This window comes from Pristiophorus japonicus, chromosome 8 (genome assembly GCF_044704955.1).
Source record: "Pristiophorus japonicus isolate sPriJap1 chromosome 8, sPriJap1.hap1, whole genome shotgun sequence".
Lineage (NCBI taxonomy): Eukaryota > Metazoa > Chordata > Chondrichthyes > Pristiophoridae > Pristiophorus > Pristiophorus japonicus.
In genome coordinates this window covers 230,831,812-230,853,068 of record NC_091984.1, presented here as the reverse complement: position 1 = coordinate 230,853,068, position 21,257 = coordinate 230,831,812, and the positions used below count along the sequence as shown (strand labels likewise).

Sequence of the window (21,257 nt, the reverse complement as noted above, 5' to 3'; positions counted from 1 at the left end):
TATTTTTGGATCCATGACCTTTCAGGGAATTCGTAGTTTTATCTAAATAATTCCTCACATAACTAATTCCTGAGGATTCCACCCTGCTTTAATCATTTTTTCAATTAGCTTCTTTTGTTTTTCCGCCAGGTGGCGGGTAAGCGACCCTTCTGGTCCCCACTCGAGTTTACTTGTTTTCATGGCCATTCCTGGGTAGGACTGGTATCGTTAGGAATCTACTCTCAGAGGTCCGCTTTCTTTCTAGCGCGACTTGTAGTAAACTGTCTCTTGGCTACTGTCAGGTCACAAGTTCTGCTGTTACACAAACTTATACAATTCTTAAAAACGCGTTTAAGCAATTCCCGCAGTGCTCTACGTATCCTTAACGACTACCTACCACCGCTCAGCCTGTTGGTCCGACCCTGTTCACAGGTTTGGATTCCGTTAGCCGCTGTACACCGCTTGGTTCTACCCCGGGGTATTTCAAATTTCACTACTGGGTCCGGAAGATGTCTCTCGGTATCACGATCCCACGGTCTAAGTGTGTTCCCTACGCCTACTTGGTTCCTGGCCGTCACGTGGGACAAAAGTCCTCTTAATTCAGGCTCAGGCTAGGCGTTTGAGATATTAGACTGTCTCCTCATGTCGATCAACCAGCTTCCACCTTCCGCACCCTTTATACTTAAAAATTGTTTTTTATACTCACCCGGGTTTTTTTTTCCAAGGGCGTCCAGCGACTCCGGGAAATCCCGTCGACTACGCCATTGTTAGCGTTAGTGTTTTCTTAGAAGAATCACTCAACACTCAGGGTCGGTTCCAATGCTGAAGCAGCTTTTATTACGCTCAGCGGGAAGGAAAAACTCAGGACCGTATCCAGGTTTCTCTTCACAGAACAAAGGATTACATGCACCTTTATATGTTTCACAACAGTTACAAAACAGTTTACTACAGCTACACAGCCCATCACGGCTGGACACAAGCCAATCACAATGATTATAGATTACATATAGGTTATTTTAACCCAATAGAATTCCCCTTATGTCTCAGGAACCATGTGTTCGTCTTTTGTCAGCTTGGGCTGATTGATATAGGTTCTCTCACTAGTTCTTTCTTCTTGGAGAAATAATTGGTTTCTAACCTTGTTTACAGGAGATGGGTTCTCTTATCTCTTTCTTCCTGGGGAATTAATTGGTTTATGGCCTTGAATATGGGAGATGGGTTCTCTCCTCATTATTCTTATCCTGCATCCAAGGCATTCCTATAGTGGGCCTCACAGGGTTATTGCTCGGTCATTGAACATTCAACAGTTCACAGCTTGACTACCTGATTTCCCATCATGCCTGGGCAGCCATTTTATGTGTGGCCACTTAAGCTTATGTGAGTTCTAAATATCCAGCAGGTGCCTAATGCCTAAGTCTATATATATCTTTCGACTCTCTACAACAAATTTATTACACTATAACCATGGCACTGCCAAAATGATTACACAAAAAACATTTTTGCTGTTTTAACATGTTTAATGGATTGGCCAACTGTTGAACTTCAGAAGCACTTGTTTTTTGAATGTGGTGCAAACCACTTTGGGAGAAAGAAGTTTTAACTGTTGATTACATTGATTCTCAAAGCAGAAGCTTGAAGGACAATTAATCTTTAAATGGTTTACTTATACTTTGAACTAGTTTTTTGCTTGCTGGAGCCACTGCACATTTGGGAGCGTTGCTTGCATTTTTGCATTTCAAAATGTTTTCTTTTCTCTGACTAGGGTCTGGGACATCTGTGTGAGCGATTCCCTGTCGTAGTTCATTCTGTCACAACGTCGCTACGAGACTTTTTGGTGATCCCTTCGCCAGTCCTCGTCAAGGTGTACAAATACCACAGTCAGTGTAATTCAGGTAACTGGATGCTCATCTCGCACTGCAGCTTATAGCCTGCTGCAGATTTTGTGAAATGCCATAATGATCTGCATAAGCAAAATACCGTCATTACGAAAAAAAAGTTGGCACCTGGAAGAAATATTGAGGTGGGGGGGGGGGGGGGAATTGCGGTCGGAGGTTTCCTTCGGACGAACGCCTTCGACCCGAAAATTTTTTCCGAAAATACCTGGTCATCCCGGAGGAACGTAGGATCCCGGTCGGAGGCCTCCATTCGCTGTGCAGCGTACAGGATCATGTCCTTCAGGATACATATTCGTATCCTGGAATCACGTGGGCCTGGACCACCAATCACTGCATAGTATGCTCATTGATAATATTGGGAGTTCTATTTGTACGAGCTCCCATTACAATTAATGAGAATATCCCCCTAAAACAAGAAACACAACACAAATTAAAAAAAAACCTCACATTTAAAATTAATTGCAATTGAGTGCAATTAAATGTTTTAGAAAAAAAAAATAATTTTTTTTAAATTTTCTGGATGTGTTTTAGTAGGGTTAAAAATAAACTTACCTGAATGGACAGGGTTTTTAATATAAAAATGAGAGAAAAATTTAATTCTTAAGCTGGTAAAAGTAGGTTATACCCCCTGTTTTTACCAGTCAAAGAGTTTTAAGGAGGTTATCTGGGCAGGAGTTTGACAAATAGCCTTCCTGTGGAGATGCGTGCGATCTGTCAAAAGAAATTTTGGCAGATCGGAAAAGCTGGTTCTCGGCGCATGCCCATCGTGCCCCGAGAACCGGCATTTGTGAGGCCTCTTGGGGTGCTTGCACACATCGGACACCCGGAGAGGCTGCAATTTTCAGCCCGTTGCAACAAGGAACTTATTTTCCTTGCCAGAAATATTTAGTGAAAACACAGAGGGGGAAGACTGGCCGAGAATGTCCTCAGCAACATGCAGTACGCAGTGGTGCAAATTGCTGGAACAGGTCCTTCATTTTGTTATATTCTATATAATTTAGGCTGAATATCTAAGTAAACATTAAGTAAAATAATCTGTCGCGTGAATATTAGAATTACTGTTAGAGGTACAAATGGTTCGCTGAATAATGTGCATGTCCCATGCCCTATTTCCCGGGAGATGATGAAAGACAATTCTAACTCCTGCAATGATGCAATGTTGTTCCTTTTGAAGGAAGTACTGACATTAAGATCAGTGTAACAAATGAGCACTCGGAGGCAACTGTGTTATCCACTAAGAAAAACCAGCCATCTATGTACGAACAGCTGAGGGATATTGCTATAGACAACATATGCAGGTAAGAAAAACCATCTTTGCAGGAGCATTGCTATATAAAGAAAGAACTTAAATTTATATAGCCACCTATTATATCCATAGAATGTCCCAAAGTGCATCACAGCCATTTGAAATGTCACTGTTGTGTAGGCAGGCACAACGGTCATTTTGCAGATACAGCACAAACAGTTAATTATTTTTGGTAGTGTTGGTTGAGGGGGAACGTTAGCAAGAGCACACTCCTCTTTGAATAATGCCACAGGATTCTTTATGTCCTCGGGCAGATGGTGTCTCGGTTTCATGTCCGATCCAAAGGATGAAACCCACCCAACAATGCAGCACTTCCTCAGTATTGCACTCAAATGGCCAACTTGATTATGTGCTCAAGTCCTGGAGTGGGGCTTGAACCCACAAATTTCTGACTCGGAAGCAAGAATGCTGCCAGCTGAAACAAACTGACACTTGGATAACAAACTAGACGTCACATGTCCTTCCCCATCTCAGCCGCACTCCCATGTCATTCGGCAACTGCATGCATCAGGCACATCTCCTCTGAGTCCCTTGATCACCCTCCTCTCTCAGCTCCTGACCAACTAACTGTCCTTGTCCCGCTGCGAAACAAACATTTGTAAATGCCTCCTTTATCACAAACGGTTTCCTTCTCCTTCATCCTAGTCAAAGTCACCAGTGACATCCTCTGTGACAGCTACTGTGGCGTGCTGTCCCTCTTTATCCTCAGTGAAAGTCAGCTCAGTGGGCAGCACTCTTGCCTCTGAGTCAGAAGGTTCTGTGTTCAAATCCCACTCCAGAGACTTGAGCGCAAACTCTGGGCTAACACTCCAGTGCGATACTGAGGGAGTGCTGCACTGTCGGAGGTGCCGTCTTTCGGATGAGACATTAAACTGAGGCTCCATTTGCTCTCAGGTGGATGTAAAAGATCCCATGGCACTATTTTGAAGAAGAACCAGGGTGTTATCCCTGGTGTCCTGGCCAATATTTATCCCTTAATCAACATCACTGTCTAGTCATTATCACATTGCTGTTTGTGGGAGCTTATTGTCCACAAATTGGCTGCTGCGTTTCCTACATTACAACAGTGACTACACTTCAAAAAGTACTTCATTGGCTGTAAAATGTTTTAGGATGTCCTGAGGTCATGAATGGCGCTATATAAATGCAAGTCTTTTTAATTTCTTTGCTGTTCACCAATAAAGTTGTAAGATGAGTTACCTACTGGGAATTCTGAACTCGGAAAGTAATGGGGGAAAAAAATGAACTTGCATTTATATAGCGCCTTTCACAATCTCGGGACATCCAGAAAGGTTTCACAGTCAGTGAAATACTTTTGAAACGTAATCAAGGTTCTTGTGTAAGGTACAGGGTATTGCAGAAGGAAATTTGTACGCACGCTCCCACAAACAGCAGTAGGATCATTGTAAAGATAATCTGTCTTTTGCTTTTAGTTATGTTGGCTGACCGATACCCTTTTGGCCACAACACCTGGAGAACTCCCCTGCTCGTTTCCGAATTGTGCAATGGGATGAGAAGGCAGACGGGGCTACACCCTGTTTGAAGTTTTATCCGAAAGACGACACCTCTTGACAGTGCGGCACTCCCACAAGTTTAAATCTCAGTCTCGAGTGATGGCACTTGAGCTTCTGGCGGGAGTGAGGCTTGGGTGCTGTGTTTGGATAGATTCACACTTCTCCACACCTGTGTGTTAGGCAGCGTTCCCTCTGTGTCGTGCAGCTGTCGGTTGATCGCACGGTTTTACAGTGTGAAGTTTCGCGCATACGCAAAGCTTTGCATGGGCAGCGCAGCCCATTAAAGGAACTGCGCACCCAAATTTTAAATTAGGAGGAACATTGGAGTTTAATATGGGAGCCAGATTTTTAAAAGTTATTGCCATGCTTACACTGCACTATTTTGCTGCTTAGGTGCCTTAAGGCAGGATCGGTTGCAGACCCTGTGATTGTGGAAGCATTCTTGGCCAGTCTATCCAATCGTCTGTACATATCCCAAGAGAATGATAAGTAAGTAACACAACAAAGTTCTTCTAATCTATTGTTCCAGTTATGGGCAAAGCCATTAGATACGCCTTTTTTCATGTACGTCTAGCTCAAAATCTGGAAACAAGTGGGTGCATATAGGCCGCCGATTTAATCTACTTTCAACAATGCTATGCTTTTTGTTTGTGAACTCTAAAGACCATTTCTGAATATTATCTGAAAATATACTTGGTGAAAAAATATTTCCAGTGAAGCAAATCTTTATAAATATTTTTCTTTAAAAGAGAGAAATAATCAAGATTTTGCAGTGGTTGATATGAAACTTAACTCATTCTCACCGTGAGAAATATAAATGTAATTTAAGAAAAATGCTGACTTGAATTTTCAGTATTAGAATAGGGATGTTGTGTTTAGGGACTGAGCTTTCCTATTTCTGTAATCTCCTTCAGCCCCACAACCCCTCGAGTGGCTACACTCCTCTAATTCTGCCCTCTTGAGCATCCCTGATTATAATCGCTCCACCATCAGTGGCTGTGCCTTCTGTTGCCTGGGTCCCAAGTTCTGGAACTCCCTCCCTAAACCTCTCCGCCTCTCTACCTCTCTCCTCCTTCGAGACGCTCCTTAAAACCTACCTCTTTGACCAAGCTTTTGGTCACCTGCCCTAATATCTCCCATTGTGGCTCAGTGTCAAATGTTTTGTCTACAATACTCCTGTGAAGTGCCGTGGGATGTTTTACTACGTTAAAGGCACTATATAAATACACGTTGTTGTTGAATGTTTTTGGTGTTGATGTGGAAAATCCAGCAACTTGCTGGAGAAGATTCTATTCTGGCATCAACTGCAGGACTTTGTCTTCATTTCTTTTTAACTTTATGTGATTGGATCACTAGTTCACTGGAATGACCCCTAGGATGAGAGGGTTTTCCTATGAGGAGAGATTGAGTAGATTGGGCCGAGACTCTGAAGTTTAAAAGAATGAGAGGTGATCGCATTGAAACGTGTAAAATTATGATGGGAATTGACAGGGTAGATGCTGAAAGATTGTTTCCCACTGGCTGGCCTGTCTAGAACTAGGGGGCACAGTCTCTGGATAAGGGGTTGGTCATTTAAGACTGAGATGAGGAGGAATTTCTTCACTCAGAGGATTGTGAATCTTTGGAATTCTCTGCCCCAGAGGGCTGTGGATGCTCAGTCATTGAGTATATTCAAGATGGAGATAGACAGATTTTTGGACTCTAGGGGAATCAAGGGATTTGGAGATTGAGCGGGAAAGTGGAGTTGAGTTCGAATTTCAGCCATGCTCTTATCGCATGGCGGAGCAGGCTCGAGGGGCCATGTGGCCTACCCCTGCTCCGAATTCTTGTCTTCTTAGATAAACACAGTTGTACTACTACATATTATAATGGAGGGGGCCAGGGAGTTCATTCAAATTGGTAGATATTTGAGATGCCTGGCATCCCTGTTCCAACTACTTTCGTAAATGCACCTGATCTGTGGTTGTACTGACTGTGGGTTAAAGAGCTGCACCAAGTCCCGACCTGACCCGAAGTTGCAGTTCAGTGCATGTAAAAGTTTAAATGAATTGTACCGAAAAGGCCCAACTGGAAGTGGCAGCCCAACAGTTAAAAGACCTGACTCCTTCAGAACTGAATTCCCCCCCCGCCCCCCCCATCTGATTGAAGTTTGCAGCCCAGCTGTTAAAAGAACCGCAGCCCGACTCGAGTTGGTTTGGGTTAAGGATAATTGCAGACCAAAATTATTAGGAGGGTGAATAATTCTTTTCAATTTGCTCAGGAGGTTTTGATGATGTTGACGTGGTTGCATTTGCCTCCCTTCCCGATAGCCCCTGAGAAGCTTTCTTGAAACGCTGCAGTTCATGTGGAGATAAGGCTCCAATTGCAGTTCAAATATTGTATTGTGACCTCTGCGTTCTATAAGTATGCCTTGCCGCAACCATAATTAGATTATAGGATTGTTTAAGCATTTATCCCACACACGGCTTCTTGTGTATTGTCCCTTACACACTAGTGCAATTTCATGGCAACTAGCTGTTGATTATCATCTTTGAATCAGATTTGAAGTGAATGCTTAATTTTTCAGTTCATGATCCAATAGTCAAATCTCCTTTTACTGTCTTATCTGGTTCCTTAGTTAATCTGTCTGACCTGAACGCGACTGTAAACAGTTGTGTTTTTTTTTAAATAGATTTTTATCTTGTGACGTCTCCTGTTTCTAAACTGGCGTGAACACTTAAGTGTAATTAAAGACAATCAGTACAGAAAACTATTACCTTGTGACCAGAGAATCTGGTTTCTGTTGATGTGCAAGGCACGTCCTGCTTTTTATGGGCTTAAGAACATAAGAAATAAGAGCAGGAGTTGGCCATTCGGCCCCTCGAGCCTGCTCTGGCATTCAGGAAGATCATGGCTGATCTTCTACCGCAACTCCACTTACCTGCACTATCTCCATCTCCCTTGATTCCCTTAATATCCAAAAATCTATCGGTCTCTGTCTTGAATATACTCAATGACTGAGCCATCCATAGCCCTCTGATTCACAACCCTTTGAGTGAAGACATTTCTTCTCATCTCAGTCGTAAAGGCTGACTCCTTATTCTGAGACTGTGACTCCTGGTTCTAAACTCCCCAGCCCGGGGGAAACATCCTCCCTGCATCTACCTCGTCAAACCCTGTAAGAATTTTGTATGTTTCAGTGAGATCACCGTTCATTCTTCTAAACTCTAGAGAATATAGGCCAAGTCTACTCAATCTCTTCTACGAATGAGTATTTGTGTTGATCATTTTTGCTGCAAGTGAGTGGTAATTTGAGTATGATGTGTACTGTTTTTTTTTCCATTCAGTGAATTTGAGCATTCGAATTTTATTAGGACCAAGTCACTATTGATGGGTTGGGTCACGTTCGGTTTCTTCGTGTTGGATTTATTTTGTGTTTCCTTCCTCCCCAGGGACGCCCATCTGATTCCCGATCACACGATCCGTTCCCTTGGCCATATCGCTGTGGCGTTGAGAGACACCCCAAAGGTGATGGAGCCAATTCTGCAAATCCTCCAGCAGAAGTTCTGCCAGCCTCCGTCCCAGCTGGATGTCCTTATCATCGATCAGCTAGGTTGCATGGTCATCACCGGCAATGTGAGTGAAGTGGAGTGATCCGTCACAATAACTTGTACTGCAGCACAGCTACTTAAAAATCAAGTCAAATAACCAGGAGAGGTGGTTTTCAAAATGAGTTAGGGCACTAGTTGAAGTCTCTTTGCATGCAGCCCTGTGGATTCCACGGGGGTAATTTATCAACTTCACCACTTGGGCAGTAACCTGGACAGAGCAGATCGATAGAAATGGCCGGGTTCTTTTATAAGTTGGTAATCCGCTCTACCAATGTGCTGCCCAGACAGTGAAACAAATAACTCACCCCATAATGTCAAATCCTCTCCTTAAAAAAAACCCCACAATAATGAGAAACATTGCATTTCAATAGTCTCCACTTGCCTGGATGAGTGCAGCACCAACAACACTTCAGAAGTTCAAAGCAGCCCACTTGATTGGCACCCCATCCACCACCTTCAACATTCACTCCCTCCACCACCGGCGCACCCTGGCTGCAGTGTGCACCATCGACAAGATGCACTGCAGCAACTCGCCAAGGCTTCTTCGACAGCACCTCCCAAACCCGCAATCTCTACCACCCAGAAGGATAAGGGCAGCAGGGGTGCATGGGGACACCATCACTGCCACGTTCCCTTCCAAGTCACACGCCATTCCTCCATTGCCGTTAGATCAAAATCCTGGAACTCCCTAACAGCACTGTGGGAGTACCTTCACCACACAGACTGCAGCGGTTCAAGGCGGCTCACCACCACCACCACTACCTTCTCGAGGTCAATTAGAGATGGGCAATAAATGCTGGCTTTGCCAGCGACGCCCATGTTCCATGAACAAATATAAAAATAACTTACATGGAACAGTTCTAAATTAGTTCATAATTATGGTAGCCGATGTTCGGAGAGAACCAAAATCTAGCTACAGAAAATTTCATCTATCCATCCGTCACTTTCTTGCAATCTTACTGGAGATTTTGTGGAAGCCGAACTGTTTTTTGTGATCTGATTGGTCCATTGGTTGAAAGAGAGAACTTGGATTTATATAGCACCTTTCACATCCTCCAAGTCCCGAAGCATTTCACAGGGAATTAATCACTATTGGACGTGGAGTCACTGATGTTTTGCGGACCAATTTCTGAAGCTCCATATTTTGCAAACTAATTCGACCAACAGCCGAAGATAACAGTGATTGCCTGTTGATCTGTTGGCTAAATGTTAAGTTGTAACTTTTGTTCTCCGTAAACTAATGGAGGAATTATAAAATATAGGAATTAGATGTAGTCCTTACTACTAGGGGGATCAAGGGGTATGGCGAGAAAGCAGGAATGGGGTACTGAAGTTGCATGACCAGCCATGAACTCATTGAATGGCGGTGCAGGCTCGAAGGGCCGAATGGCCTACTCCTGCACCTATTTTCTATGTTTCTATGTACTGCTCCAGAAATATTTATAACACCAAATAAAAAGTTTTATTTTATTTTCCTATTATGTTTCCATTATTCAAGTTCTTCATCTCTCAAAAAAGGTCTTTTAATTGTTTAATGATTTCATCAGATGAGGTGATAGCTGTGGGAAGCATTGGCTTCTCAACTATGCACTCCTTAACATACTGGCTGATGGTGTCTCTGGTCTTAATCACTCAACAGTATATTTACTGTGGTTAGAAGAGGCAGTTTTCAAAACATAGAAAATAGGTGCATGTGTAGGCCATTCGGCCCTTTGAGCCTGCACTGCCATTCAATATGATCATGGCTGATCATGCAATAAAGAAATCAATGCTGATTTATTTCCATACATATTGCGTCTTTAAGATTATTCATTGCTTATTCGTTGTTCCTTAGCCGAGTTTTACTGGTGCTTATTGACCTCTGATCTGAGAGTACGGTAAGGAGAGTCCGTGATCCGTGGGTGGTTGGAAGGGACCCAAGGGAATTTGCACCACGTCCCGCTCACCCATCACCCCTGTGCTCACTAACCCACATTGGCTCCTGGTTAATCAACTCCTCGATTTCAAAATTCTCATCCTTGTTTTCAAATATCTCCATGGCCTCGCCCCTCCCTACCTCTGTAATCTCCTCCAGCCCCACAACCCCCCAAGATGTCTGTGCTCCTCTAATTCTGCCCTCTTGAGCATCCCTGATTGTAATCGCTCAACCGTTGGTGGCTGTGCTTTCTGTTGCCTAGGCCCCAAGCTCTAGAACTCCCTGCCTAAATCACTCGCCTCTCTATCTCTCTTTTCTCCTTTAGGACTCTCCTTAAAACCAACCTCTTTGACCAAACTTTTGGTCACCTGTGCTGATTTCTACTTATGTGGCTCAGTGTCAATTTTTTAATCTCATACTACACCTGTGAAGTACCTTCATTAAGTTAAAGGTGCTATATAAATATAAGATGTTGTTGTTGAGATATGTCAGTGCTCTGTCATACCTGGACAATATTTTAGTGTAGAATCGCTGAAACAGACTGACCACTCTTGTTGCATTTTTACAGCAATATATTTACCAAGAAGTCTGGAACCTCTTTCAACAAATCAGTGTGAAAGCCAGTTCAGTTGTTTACTCAGCAACTAAAGACCACAAAGATCATGGCTACAGGTAGGGTTTGAAGTATTGCTGCAAACAATGTGCCCAACATAATTTCTTCCATTTCATTCTTACAGAGAGCCGACAGGGGCTCGATGGGCTGAATGGCCTCTTGCTGTGCTGTAGCGATTCTATGATTCATTCAGCTTGTCCTGTTGGGATTTAAAAGGAAGCAATGAAAATATGTCGCATATGCTGTTAAATCTGAGAGTCTTTATTTTTACTCAGTTGGACTGAAACTTGGGAAAAGCTGAATTAGCCTAAAGATCCAAACAGCTTGTTTGTTGACCAATAATATCTCCTCTCTTGTGAGCTCTGTGTCATTCTCTGTTCCACGGCAAAAGATGGTAGAGTGGTGACTCACATTTATATTTTTGGTGTAGCACATTCTGGAGCCAAGGAGACCACCACCTCACCCGGCAAATTACTGGGAGGTATGGTCCTTTGCTCAGCACCTTATCCCGATGGTGTGATGGAAATTGGAAACTCAGTATTGGAAGATTGCAGAGCCATTTGTTATTTATTCATCGAATCATAGAGCACAGAAGGAGGCCATTCGGCCTGTCATGCCTATGCTGGCTCTTTGAAGCAGCTATGCAATTAGTCCCGTTTCCCCCCCCCCCCCTCTCCGTTCTTTCCCCATAGCCCTGCAATTTTTCCCTCTTTAAGTATTTATCCTATTCCCTTCTGAAAATTACTTTTGAATCTGCTTCCACCATCCTTTCAGGCAGCGCGTTCCAGATTATCATAACTCACGGCTGTAAAAAATTCTCTTGGGATGTGAGTGATGCTGGCAAGGCCACATTTGTTGCCCATCCCTAGTTGCCCTGAGAAGATGGTGGTGGTTCCGCTCCTTGAACTGCTATAGTTCTTGATTTAGATGATTGTGATTTTAATGATTTAGACGAGGGGATTAAATGTAGTAGCTCCAAATTTGCGGATGACACTAAGTTGGGTGGCAGTGTGAGCTGCGAGGAGGATGCTATGAGGCTGCAGAGTGACTTGGATAGGTTAGGTGAGTGGGCAAATGCATGGCAGATGAAGTATAATGTGGATAAATGTGAGGTTATCCACTTTGGTGGTAAAAACAGAGAGACAGACTATTATCTGAATGGTGACAGATTAGGAAAAGGGGAGGTGCAATGAGATCTGGGTGTCATGGTACATCAGTCATTGAAGGTTGGCATGCAGGTACAGCAGGTGGTTAAAGCAAATGGCATGTTGTCCTTCATAGCGAGGGGATTTGAGTACAGGGGCAGGGCGGTGTTACTACAGTTGTACAGGGCCTTGGTGAGGCCACATCTGGAGTATTGTGCACAGTTTTGTTCTCCTAACTTGAGGAAGGACATTCTTGCTATTGAGGGAGTGCAGCGAAGGTTCACCAGACTGATTCCCAGGATGGCGGGACTGACATATCAAGAAAGACTGGATCAACTGGGCATGTATTCACTGGAGTTCAGAAGAATGAGAGGGGATCTCATAGAAACGTTTTAAATTCTGATGGGTTTAGACAGGTTAGAGGCAGAAAGAATGTTTCCAAAGTTGGGGAAGTCCAGAACCAGGGGTCACAGTCTAAGGATAAGGGGTAAGCCATTTAGGACCGAGATGAGGAGAAACTTCTTCACCCAGAGAGTGGTGAACCTGTGGAATTCTCTACCACAGAAAGTTGTTGAGGCCAATTCACTAAATATATTCAAAAAGGAGTTAGATGAGGTCCTTACTACTAGGGGGATCAAGGGGTATGGCGAGAAAGCAGGAATGGGGTACTGAAGTTGCATGTTCAGCCATGAACTCATTGAATGGCAGTGCAGGCTCGAAGGGCCGAATGACCTACTCCTGTACCTATTTTCTATGTTTCTATGTTTATGGTGACAATGCTACAACATTGATGTTTGGTAGGGAATTCCAAGGTATTGGCCCAGCAATGATGAGGGAACAATGATATACGTCCAAGTCAGGATGTGGTGTGTGACTTAGAGGCGATGGTGTTCCCATAACATTGCTGTTCTTGCCTTCTCAATAGTAGAGGTCAAGGTGACCTTAGTTCTACCACTTTGCCAAACAGTGACGAAGCCCACGGGCCATGAGCCCTGTAAATTGTACCATTGAAGCCCTGGCAAATTGTCCTATATGTGCTTAATTGCTAGGACAGGTTGAACCTCCCTTATCCAGAACTCCCTTATCCAGAACCACCCCTCGTCCAGAACCATTCCCGGCTACCAGGTGGCGCATGCGCAGAACTCCGACATGAACAAATTGAAGTCTTTCCTCGCAGCCGACTCCCGCAATCGCAGGCCTGACCCCGCGATTCACCGCTGCCCCCCCACTCCCCCATGATCTCTGCCGCACTCCCAGCCTCAAGTCAGCCAGCTCCGATATCCCCTTGCTCAGTACCTGTACCATCCAATTTAACGTGACCACCCCTCATCAGGAAATATCCCTTATTCAAAACAGGCCAGGTCCCGGGGGTTCTGGATAAGGGAGGTTCAACCCTGTATGTTCTGTTTGAATGTTGTGGGCTTGGAGTTTTGCAAAAAACTGGCCTTGGTGACTTATTGATGGATAAAATCTAAATCAGAACAACAAAATCTGTTGGCATCAGCAATTTGAGATATGTGCTTCACATGTTTGAAATATGCTCTCAGGTGGAATTGAAATATAAACTTGCACTATTTTGAAGCAGAATATAGGGGAGTTATCCTGGTCAATATTTATCCCTCAACCAACATCACTAAAAAAACAGATTATCTGGTCATTATCGCGTTCCTGTTTCTGGGAGCTTGCTGTGTGCAAATTGGCTGCTGAGTTTCCCACATTACAACAGTGACTACACATCAAAATGTACTTCATTGGCTGTAAAGCGCTTTGGGACATCTGATGGTGGTGAAAAGCTTTGTATAAATCCAAATCTTTTTTCTATATATTGCGCCTGCTTCTATAATAGAATCACAGGCGATTTCAGCACAGAAGGCGCTTATTTGGCCCACCATATTGAAAGGCCACCTCCTCGCCTGAGATGTCTGTAATTCATTGACTTCAATGTACAACCTGCTATGAGAAGCTAAACATTTTTTTGAACACTTTTATAAAATTTGTGCATAATTGGGCTAATGAATGTGGCATTTTTCTGTAAACTGCCCTGGTTCTCTAATATTGCCCTCTTGAGCATCTCTGATTATAATCGCACAACCATCGGTGGCCTTGCCTTCTGTTACCTAGGCCCCAACCTCTGGAACTCCCTGCCGAAACCTCTCTGTCTCTCTACCTCTCTTTCCTCCTTCAAGACACTCCTTAAAACATACCTCTTTTGGTCACCTGTGCGAATTTCTACTTGTGCTGCTCGGTGTCAAATTGTTTTATCTCATGATGCTCCTGTGAAGCGCCTTCAGACGTTTCACTACATTAAAAGGCGCTATATAAATACAAGTTGTTGTTGTTGTTTCAGGCACTGTTCCCTGGCGGTGATCAATGCCCTCGCCAACATCGCGGCTAACCTGCAGGGGGAGCAGCTGGTGGATGAACTTCTCGTCAATTTGCTCGAACTTTTTGTCCAGCTGGGTTTAGAAGGGAAAAGAGCGAGTGAACGAGCGAGTGAGAAAGGACCCGCTTTAAAGGTAAGCAGCAGGTGGCGCTGTAAGCAGCAGTGGCTCCATTTTGATCAGTTGTGGAAGATATCCACACACGGCCTTTGAAGGCAGTTGTTTGTATCAGAAAGCATTTTGATAGTAAGTTGAGGGCATGTGCTGCGCCTTTAAAGGAGATAATCAAAATGCTCACTTGGATTCTTACAGGGCTTGACCGGATAGATGCAGGGAGGTTGTTTCCCCGGGCAGGGGAGTCTAGAACCAGGGGTCACAATCACAGAACAAGGGGGTTGGCCATTTAGGACTGAGATGAGGAGAAACTTCTTCACTCGGATGGTGGTGAATCTTTGGAATTCTCTACCCCAGAGGGCTGTGGAGGCTCAGCAGTTGAGTATATTCAAGACAGAGATCGATAGGTTTTTGAATATTGAGGGAATCAAGGGATATGGGGATAGGGCGGGAAAGTGGAGTTGAGGTACAAGATCAGCCGTGATCTCATTGAATGGCGGAGCAGACTCGAGGGGCCGAATGGCCTACTCCTCCTAGAAACATAGAAAAGAGGTGCAGGAGTAGGCCATTCGGCCCTTCGAGCCTGCACCATCATTCAATAAGATCATGGCTGATCATTCCCTCAGTACCCCTTTCCTGCTTTCTTTCCATACCCCTTGATCCCTTTAGCCGTAAGGGCCATATCGAACTCCCTCTTGAATATATCCAAAGAACTGGCATTAACAACTCTCTGGAGTAGGGAATTCCACAGGTTAACAACTCTCTGAGAGAAAAAGTTTCTCCTCATCTCAGTCCTAAATGGCCTACCCCATATCCTAAGACTAAGTCCCCTGGTTCTGGACTTCCCCAACATCGGGAACATTCTTCCCGCATCGAACCTGTCCAGTCCTGTCAGAATCTTATACGTTTCTATGAGATCCCCTCTCATCCTTCTAAACTCCAGTGAATAAAGGCCCAGTTGATCCAGTCTCTCCTCATATGTCAGTCCTGCCATCCTGAGAATCAGTCTGGTGAACCTTCGCTGCACTCCCTCAATAGCAAGAGCGTCCTTCCTCAGATTAGGAGACCAAAACTGAACACAATATTCCAGGTGTGGCCTCACCTAGGCCCTGTACAACTGCAGTAAGACTTCCCTGCTCCTATACTCAAATCCCCTAGCTTTGAAGGCCAACATACCATTTGCTGCCTTCACCACCTGCTGTACCTGCATGCTAACTTTCAATGACTGATGAACCATGACACCCAGGTCTCGTTGCACCTCCCTCTTTCCTAATCTGCCGCCATTCAGATAATATTCTGCCTTCGTGTTTTTGCCCCCAAAGTGGATAATCTCACATTTATCCATATTATACTGCATCTGCCATGCATTTGTCCACTCACCTAACCTGTCCAAGTCACCCTGCAGCCTTTTAGCGTCCTCCTCACAGCTCACACTGCCACCCAGCTTAGTGTCATCTGCAAACTTGGAGATATTACACTCAATTCCTTCATCTAAATCATTAATGTATATTGTAAGAGCTGGGGTCCCAGCACTGAGCCCTGCGACACTCCACTAGTCACTGCTTGCCATTCTGAAAAGGACCCGTTGATCCCGACTCTCTGCTTCCTATCTGCCAACCAGTTCTCTATCCACGTCAGTACATCACCCCCAATACCATGTGCTTTGATTTTGCACACCAATCTCTTGTGTGGGACCTTGTCGAAAGCCTTTTGAAAGTCCAAATACACCACATCCACTGGTTCTCCCTTGTCCACTCTACTAGTTACATCCTCAAAAAATTCCAGAAGATTTGTCGAGCATAAATTCATAAATCCATGCTGACTTGGTACGATCCTGTCACTGCTTTCCAAATGCGTTGCTATTTCATCTTTAATAATTGATTCCAACATTTTCCCCACTACTGATGTCAGTCTATAATTACCCGTTTTCTCTCTTCCCTCCTTTTTTTAAACAGTGGTGTTACATTAGCTACCCTCCAGTCCATAGGAACTGATCCAGAGTCGATAGACAGTTGGAAAATGATCACCAAAGCATCCACTATTTCTATGGCCACTTCCTTAAGTACCCTGGGATGCAGACTATCACGCCCTGGGGATTTATCGGCCTTCAATCCCATCAATTTCCCTAACACAATTTCCCGCTTTATAAGGATATCCTTCAGTTCCTCCTTCTCACTAGACCCTCGGTCCCCTAGTATTTCCGGAAGGTTATTTGTGTCTTCCTTCGTGAAAACAGAACCAAAGTATTTGTTTAACTGGTTCGCTATTTCTTTGTTCCCCATTATAAATTCACCTGAATCTGACTGCAAGGGACCTACGTTTGTTTTCACTAATCTTTTTCTCTTCACATATCTATAGAAGCTTTTGCAGTCCGTTTTTATGTTCCCAGCAAGCTTCCTCTCATACTCTATTTCCCCTCTCCTAATGAAACCCTTTGTCCTCCTCTGCTGTATTACAAAATTCTCCCAGTCCTCAGGTTCGCTGCTTTTTCTGGCCAATTTATATGCCTCTTCCTTGGATTTAACACTATCCTTAATTTCCCTTGTTAGCCACGGTTGAGCCACCTTCCCTGTTTTATTTTTACTCCAAACAGGGATGTACAATTGTTGAAGTTCATCCATGTGATCTTTAAATGTTTGCCATTGCCTATCCACTGTCAACCCTTTAAGTATCACTCGCCAGTCTATTCTAGCCAATTCACGCCTCATACCATCGGAGTTACCTTTCCCCAAGTTCAGGACCCTAGTCTCTGAATTAACTGTGTCACTCTCCATCTTAATAAAGAATTCTACTATATTATGGTCACTCTTCCCCAAGGGGCCTCGCACAACAAGATTGTTAATTAGCCCTTTCTCATTACACATCACCCAATCTAGGATGACCAGCCCTCTCGTTGGTTCCTCGACATATTGGTCTAGAAAACCATCCCTAATACACTCCAGTAAATCCTCCTCCACCGCATTGCTACCAGTTTGGTTAGCCCAATCAATATGTAGATTAAAGTCATCTATGATAACTGCTGCACCTTTATTGCACACATCCCTCATTTCTTGTTTGATGCTGTCCCCATCCTAATTACTACTGTTTGGTGGTCTGTATACAATTCCCACTAGCGTTTTCTGCCCTTTGGTATTCCGTAGCTCCACCCATACAGATTCCATATCATCCAAGCTTAATGTCCTTCCTTACTATTGCATTAATTTCCTCTTTAACCAGCAACGCCACCCCACCTCCTTTTCCTTTCTCTCTATCCTTCCTAAATATTGAATACCCCTGGATGTTGAGTTCCCAGCCTTGGTCACCCTGGAGCCATGTCTCCGTGATGCCAATTACATCGTATCCGTTAACAACTATCTGCGCAATTAATTCGTCCACCTTATTCCGAATACTCCTCGCATTGAGGCACAGAGCCTTCAGGCTTGTCTTTTTAACACACTTTTCCCCTTTAGGATTTTGCTGTAATGTGACCTTTTTTGCTAATTTTTATGTTATGATTGGCCTTTGGAATATCTCAGACAGTTATTATAATGTTGGAAACTTTGTGATGTCTTATGTAGTCATTAAGGCATGGACACCCCAATCCTGGCTAGCTTTACCTGTGAGGTGAGATAATAATGCTTATTAGCGTGTGGGTGTTCACATACCTGGTAAGAAAACCACTTGAGGCGTGTTGAGTTCCTTCTTGAAATGGCTGGAATTTCTAATCTTGCCTGGCTGTCAAGCCATGGGGCCACAGACTAATCCTTCCAACGCAACAGGTTGCAGCACATCCTTCCCCTTCTCCCACAAGAACTGTGCCCACTTTACTTAATACAACTTTACTCTGCAATCGTTCAAGACGAGACAGTCAGTGTGCTAAAGTTGGAAGTTATGTTCACTTGTTACCTTTGCTAAAAGCAGTCTCTGTGTTTATTACTATTTAAAGCTTGCAAAAATCAGAGAGTGGCATGGTGTAGTGTTTGAAGTTGAAACCGCTTCAAGTTCCTTCTTTCTGTCATTATACGACTAAATTTGGAAATTTAAGAGTTAGCAATCATCTTTTCAAACTTTTCGCAGTTTTACAGCTCCCTATTGGGCTCCATTTCGCAAAACAGAATGCAAGAACTATGGTTTAATGGAGTGACTGCTGCCAGTGACTGGAAACTGCGCAGAGGCGTACTACGCATTAATCTGGAACCGAAGCATGACGTTTCTGGTTTTTTTCACACAAGTCCGCTCCCTCCCCGGCATTTTTTCAAGGAGCCCGTTTCCCTCCCCGGCATTTGTTCCCCAGAGCCCCTGAGTTGCGAAGCGAATAACCAAAAGCACCCACGTAAACTGTGCATGTGCAACTACCTCAACTTCGTTCGCGGCAGTCGCCTCCTAGATTTAAACAACATTCAAATATTTTTGTTATTCGCTGGAAACTGCTTGAGCTGACCCAGTATTCTATATCTCGTGCTAATAATATGAAGTATTATTACAACAGATGCATTGCTAATCTATTCACGTGGTCAGCAACATGATCTGTCTCTCACCACTGATTGATGTTAGACTTAAGTTTCCAAATGTTTCTAAAATATTGGTATTTTTCTCAAAAGTCAAGTTAAAAGAACACGTGTTTATGCTTGTCACAGCTTTTAGAACCGTTCCATAATGCTTTGCACACAAGAAATTGCTTTGAACTGAAATGGTTCTTGCGTAGACAAATGCATCAGACAGTTTCTGTGTTTAACATCTCATCTGAAAGATGGTACCTCTGACAATGCAGCACTCCCTCAGTGCCCCACTAAAACATTAACCTGGATTATGTGCTCAATGGGTGGGCTTGAACCCTCGTTCATTTGACTTGGAATGCCACCAGCTGAGCTTAAGCTGTTGCTTGATTACGATTTTTGACGGGCGAATGCACATTGAAAATCCAAGATCAAGTTCCACGCTGAGTAAATCGAGAGGCTCGGGGATTGCGAGGAGAATGAATTTGACTACTGTATTTTCTTTGAAGTGGCGGCTGTGGGATCTTTTACATCCGCCTGGGAGTGCGGACGGGGCCTCGTCCGAGTGATGGCATGTCCAACGGTGCAGCACTCCCCCAGTACTGCACTGGGACTGTCAGTCTGGATTATGTGCTCAAGTCTCTGAACCCACAATCTTCTGAATCACAAGCGAAAGAGAGAGTGCTACCCACTGAACCAAGGTTGACACACAAGTCTCGTATGTGGCTCACACTTTCTGCGATTGTCACACTCACTTCCGGTAACACTTTACACCTTCGCTCTTTCTCCGACAAACGTTCTCGTACCATAACATCAACTTCACACTGTACTAAACACCCCTCTGAGAATATTTTTCCCCATTAAAAGTTCCGTATGAATGGACTAACTGGAAGGGTCTCCAAAAGTGGGCTGAGTGGCCTCCTTCTGTGCTGCACTTGTCTGATTCTATAATATAGTCCTTTTGCTGTAGTGCAGTGTAATCATAGAAACATAGAAAATAGGTGCAGGAGTAGGCCATTCGGCCCTTCGAGCCTGCACCACCATTCAATATGATTATGGCTGATTATGCAACTTCAGTACCCCATTCCTGCTTTCTCTCCATACCCCTTGATCCCTTTAGCCGTAAAGGCCACATCTAACTCCCTTTTGAATATATCCAACGAACTGGTCTCAACAACTTTCTGTGGTAGAGAGTTCCATAGGTTCACAATTCTCCTCATCTCAGTCCTAAATGGCTTACCCCTTATCCTTAGCCTGTGGCCCCTGGTTCTGGACTTTCCCAACATAGGTAACATTCTTCCTACATCTAACCTGACCAATCCTGTCAGAATTTTATATTTAAAATAAATATTAACAGATCCACATTCTTTAAACAGTGAATGAAATAACAGATTTTGTTCAAAGTTTAAGCTTCCAGGTTAATAATTAGCATCAAAGCACGAAGTTCATCCATGGTGTTTTTTTTTATAGTTTGCAACCGTTTTCATCTGATTTCACAAGACTTTTTTTTGTTTTTACTCAAAAGTGGTACAAATTTGAAAGCTGAGATACCAGAAAAATTGCAATGTTGGAAATCTGAAATGAAAATAAAATGCTGGGAATTTCTCGTGGGCCAGTCAGCATCTAAAACAGTGAAGATAATATGTTAACGTTTTGGGGTTTAAGGCTTCTTCAAGATATTTAAAATCCTTTTCCCTCCCAGCGTCTAAGGTCTAGAAATGATAACAGCAGACGAGCATATTTATATACGTGTATTTTTAATGAAGCGAATCATTTGCCTCCCACACCTCATTAAAGTAATCCAAACAGCGAATGAATGTACTTTGAACTATTTCCTTTTATTTTTGCCCCAGATAAAGCTGCTTTGTTTCTGAAACGTAAATCCACAAAATAGTTGTATTTCTTTCTTCTGTGCTAAGTGTAATACAGCTGGTAAATACCTGGTGTCACAGCCTGGCTTATCATGAGCATGGCGTGCTGTCTCTTTGCTGCGACTTAGCTTTATAAGACCCAAGATTTCAACATCCCACATACTACACTGAAAGTAACCCTTCCAGTCAGAGAATCACAGCAACACCTGACTGACTGAACTGACGAGTAACTGTTGCTCTCCAAACATCAGGTCCGTGTGATTTTGTGCTTCCAAATGCAAATGACTCTTTTTTAGAAAAAAACACATTGTTCTTCCTCCAGCTTGCATTGATTGCTATTTGCACTGTTTTTACTAGCAAGGAATCTAGACATTTGTCCATTTTTTTTTGCATTTCCCTACCTAACAACGCTGACTGCATTTCAAAACAATTCATCGTGAAGCACTTTGGAATATCCTG

The 21,257-nt window shown here is 43.6% G+C and overlaps 1 protein-coding gene across 2 annotated transcripts in view; it reads left to right on the top strand.

Annotated features, from left to right (window-relative positions):
* The window catches only part of pi4kab (phosphatidylinositol 4-kinase, catalytic, alpha b), a 230,214-nt gene that overhangs the window by 48,378 nt on the left and 160,579 nt on the right, over nt 1-21,257 (top strand). For both annotated transcript variants that reach the window (XM_070888050.1, XM_070888049.1), the window contains exons 13-18: nt 1,742-1,871; nt 3,049-3,172; nt 5,088-5,183; nt 8,126-8,309; nt 10,768-10,871; nt 14,305-14,473. In XM_070888050.1, coding sequence (XP_070744151.1) covers nt 1,742-1,871; nt 3,049-3,172; nt 5,088-5,183; nt 8,126-8,309; nt 10,768-10,871; nt 14,305-14,473 — 807 coding nt within the window. The remainder of the gene's footprint in view (nt 1-1,741; nt 1,872-3,048; nt 3,173-5,087; nt 5,184-8,125; nt 8,310-10,767; nt 10,872-14,304; nt 14,474-21,257) is intronic.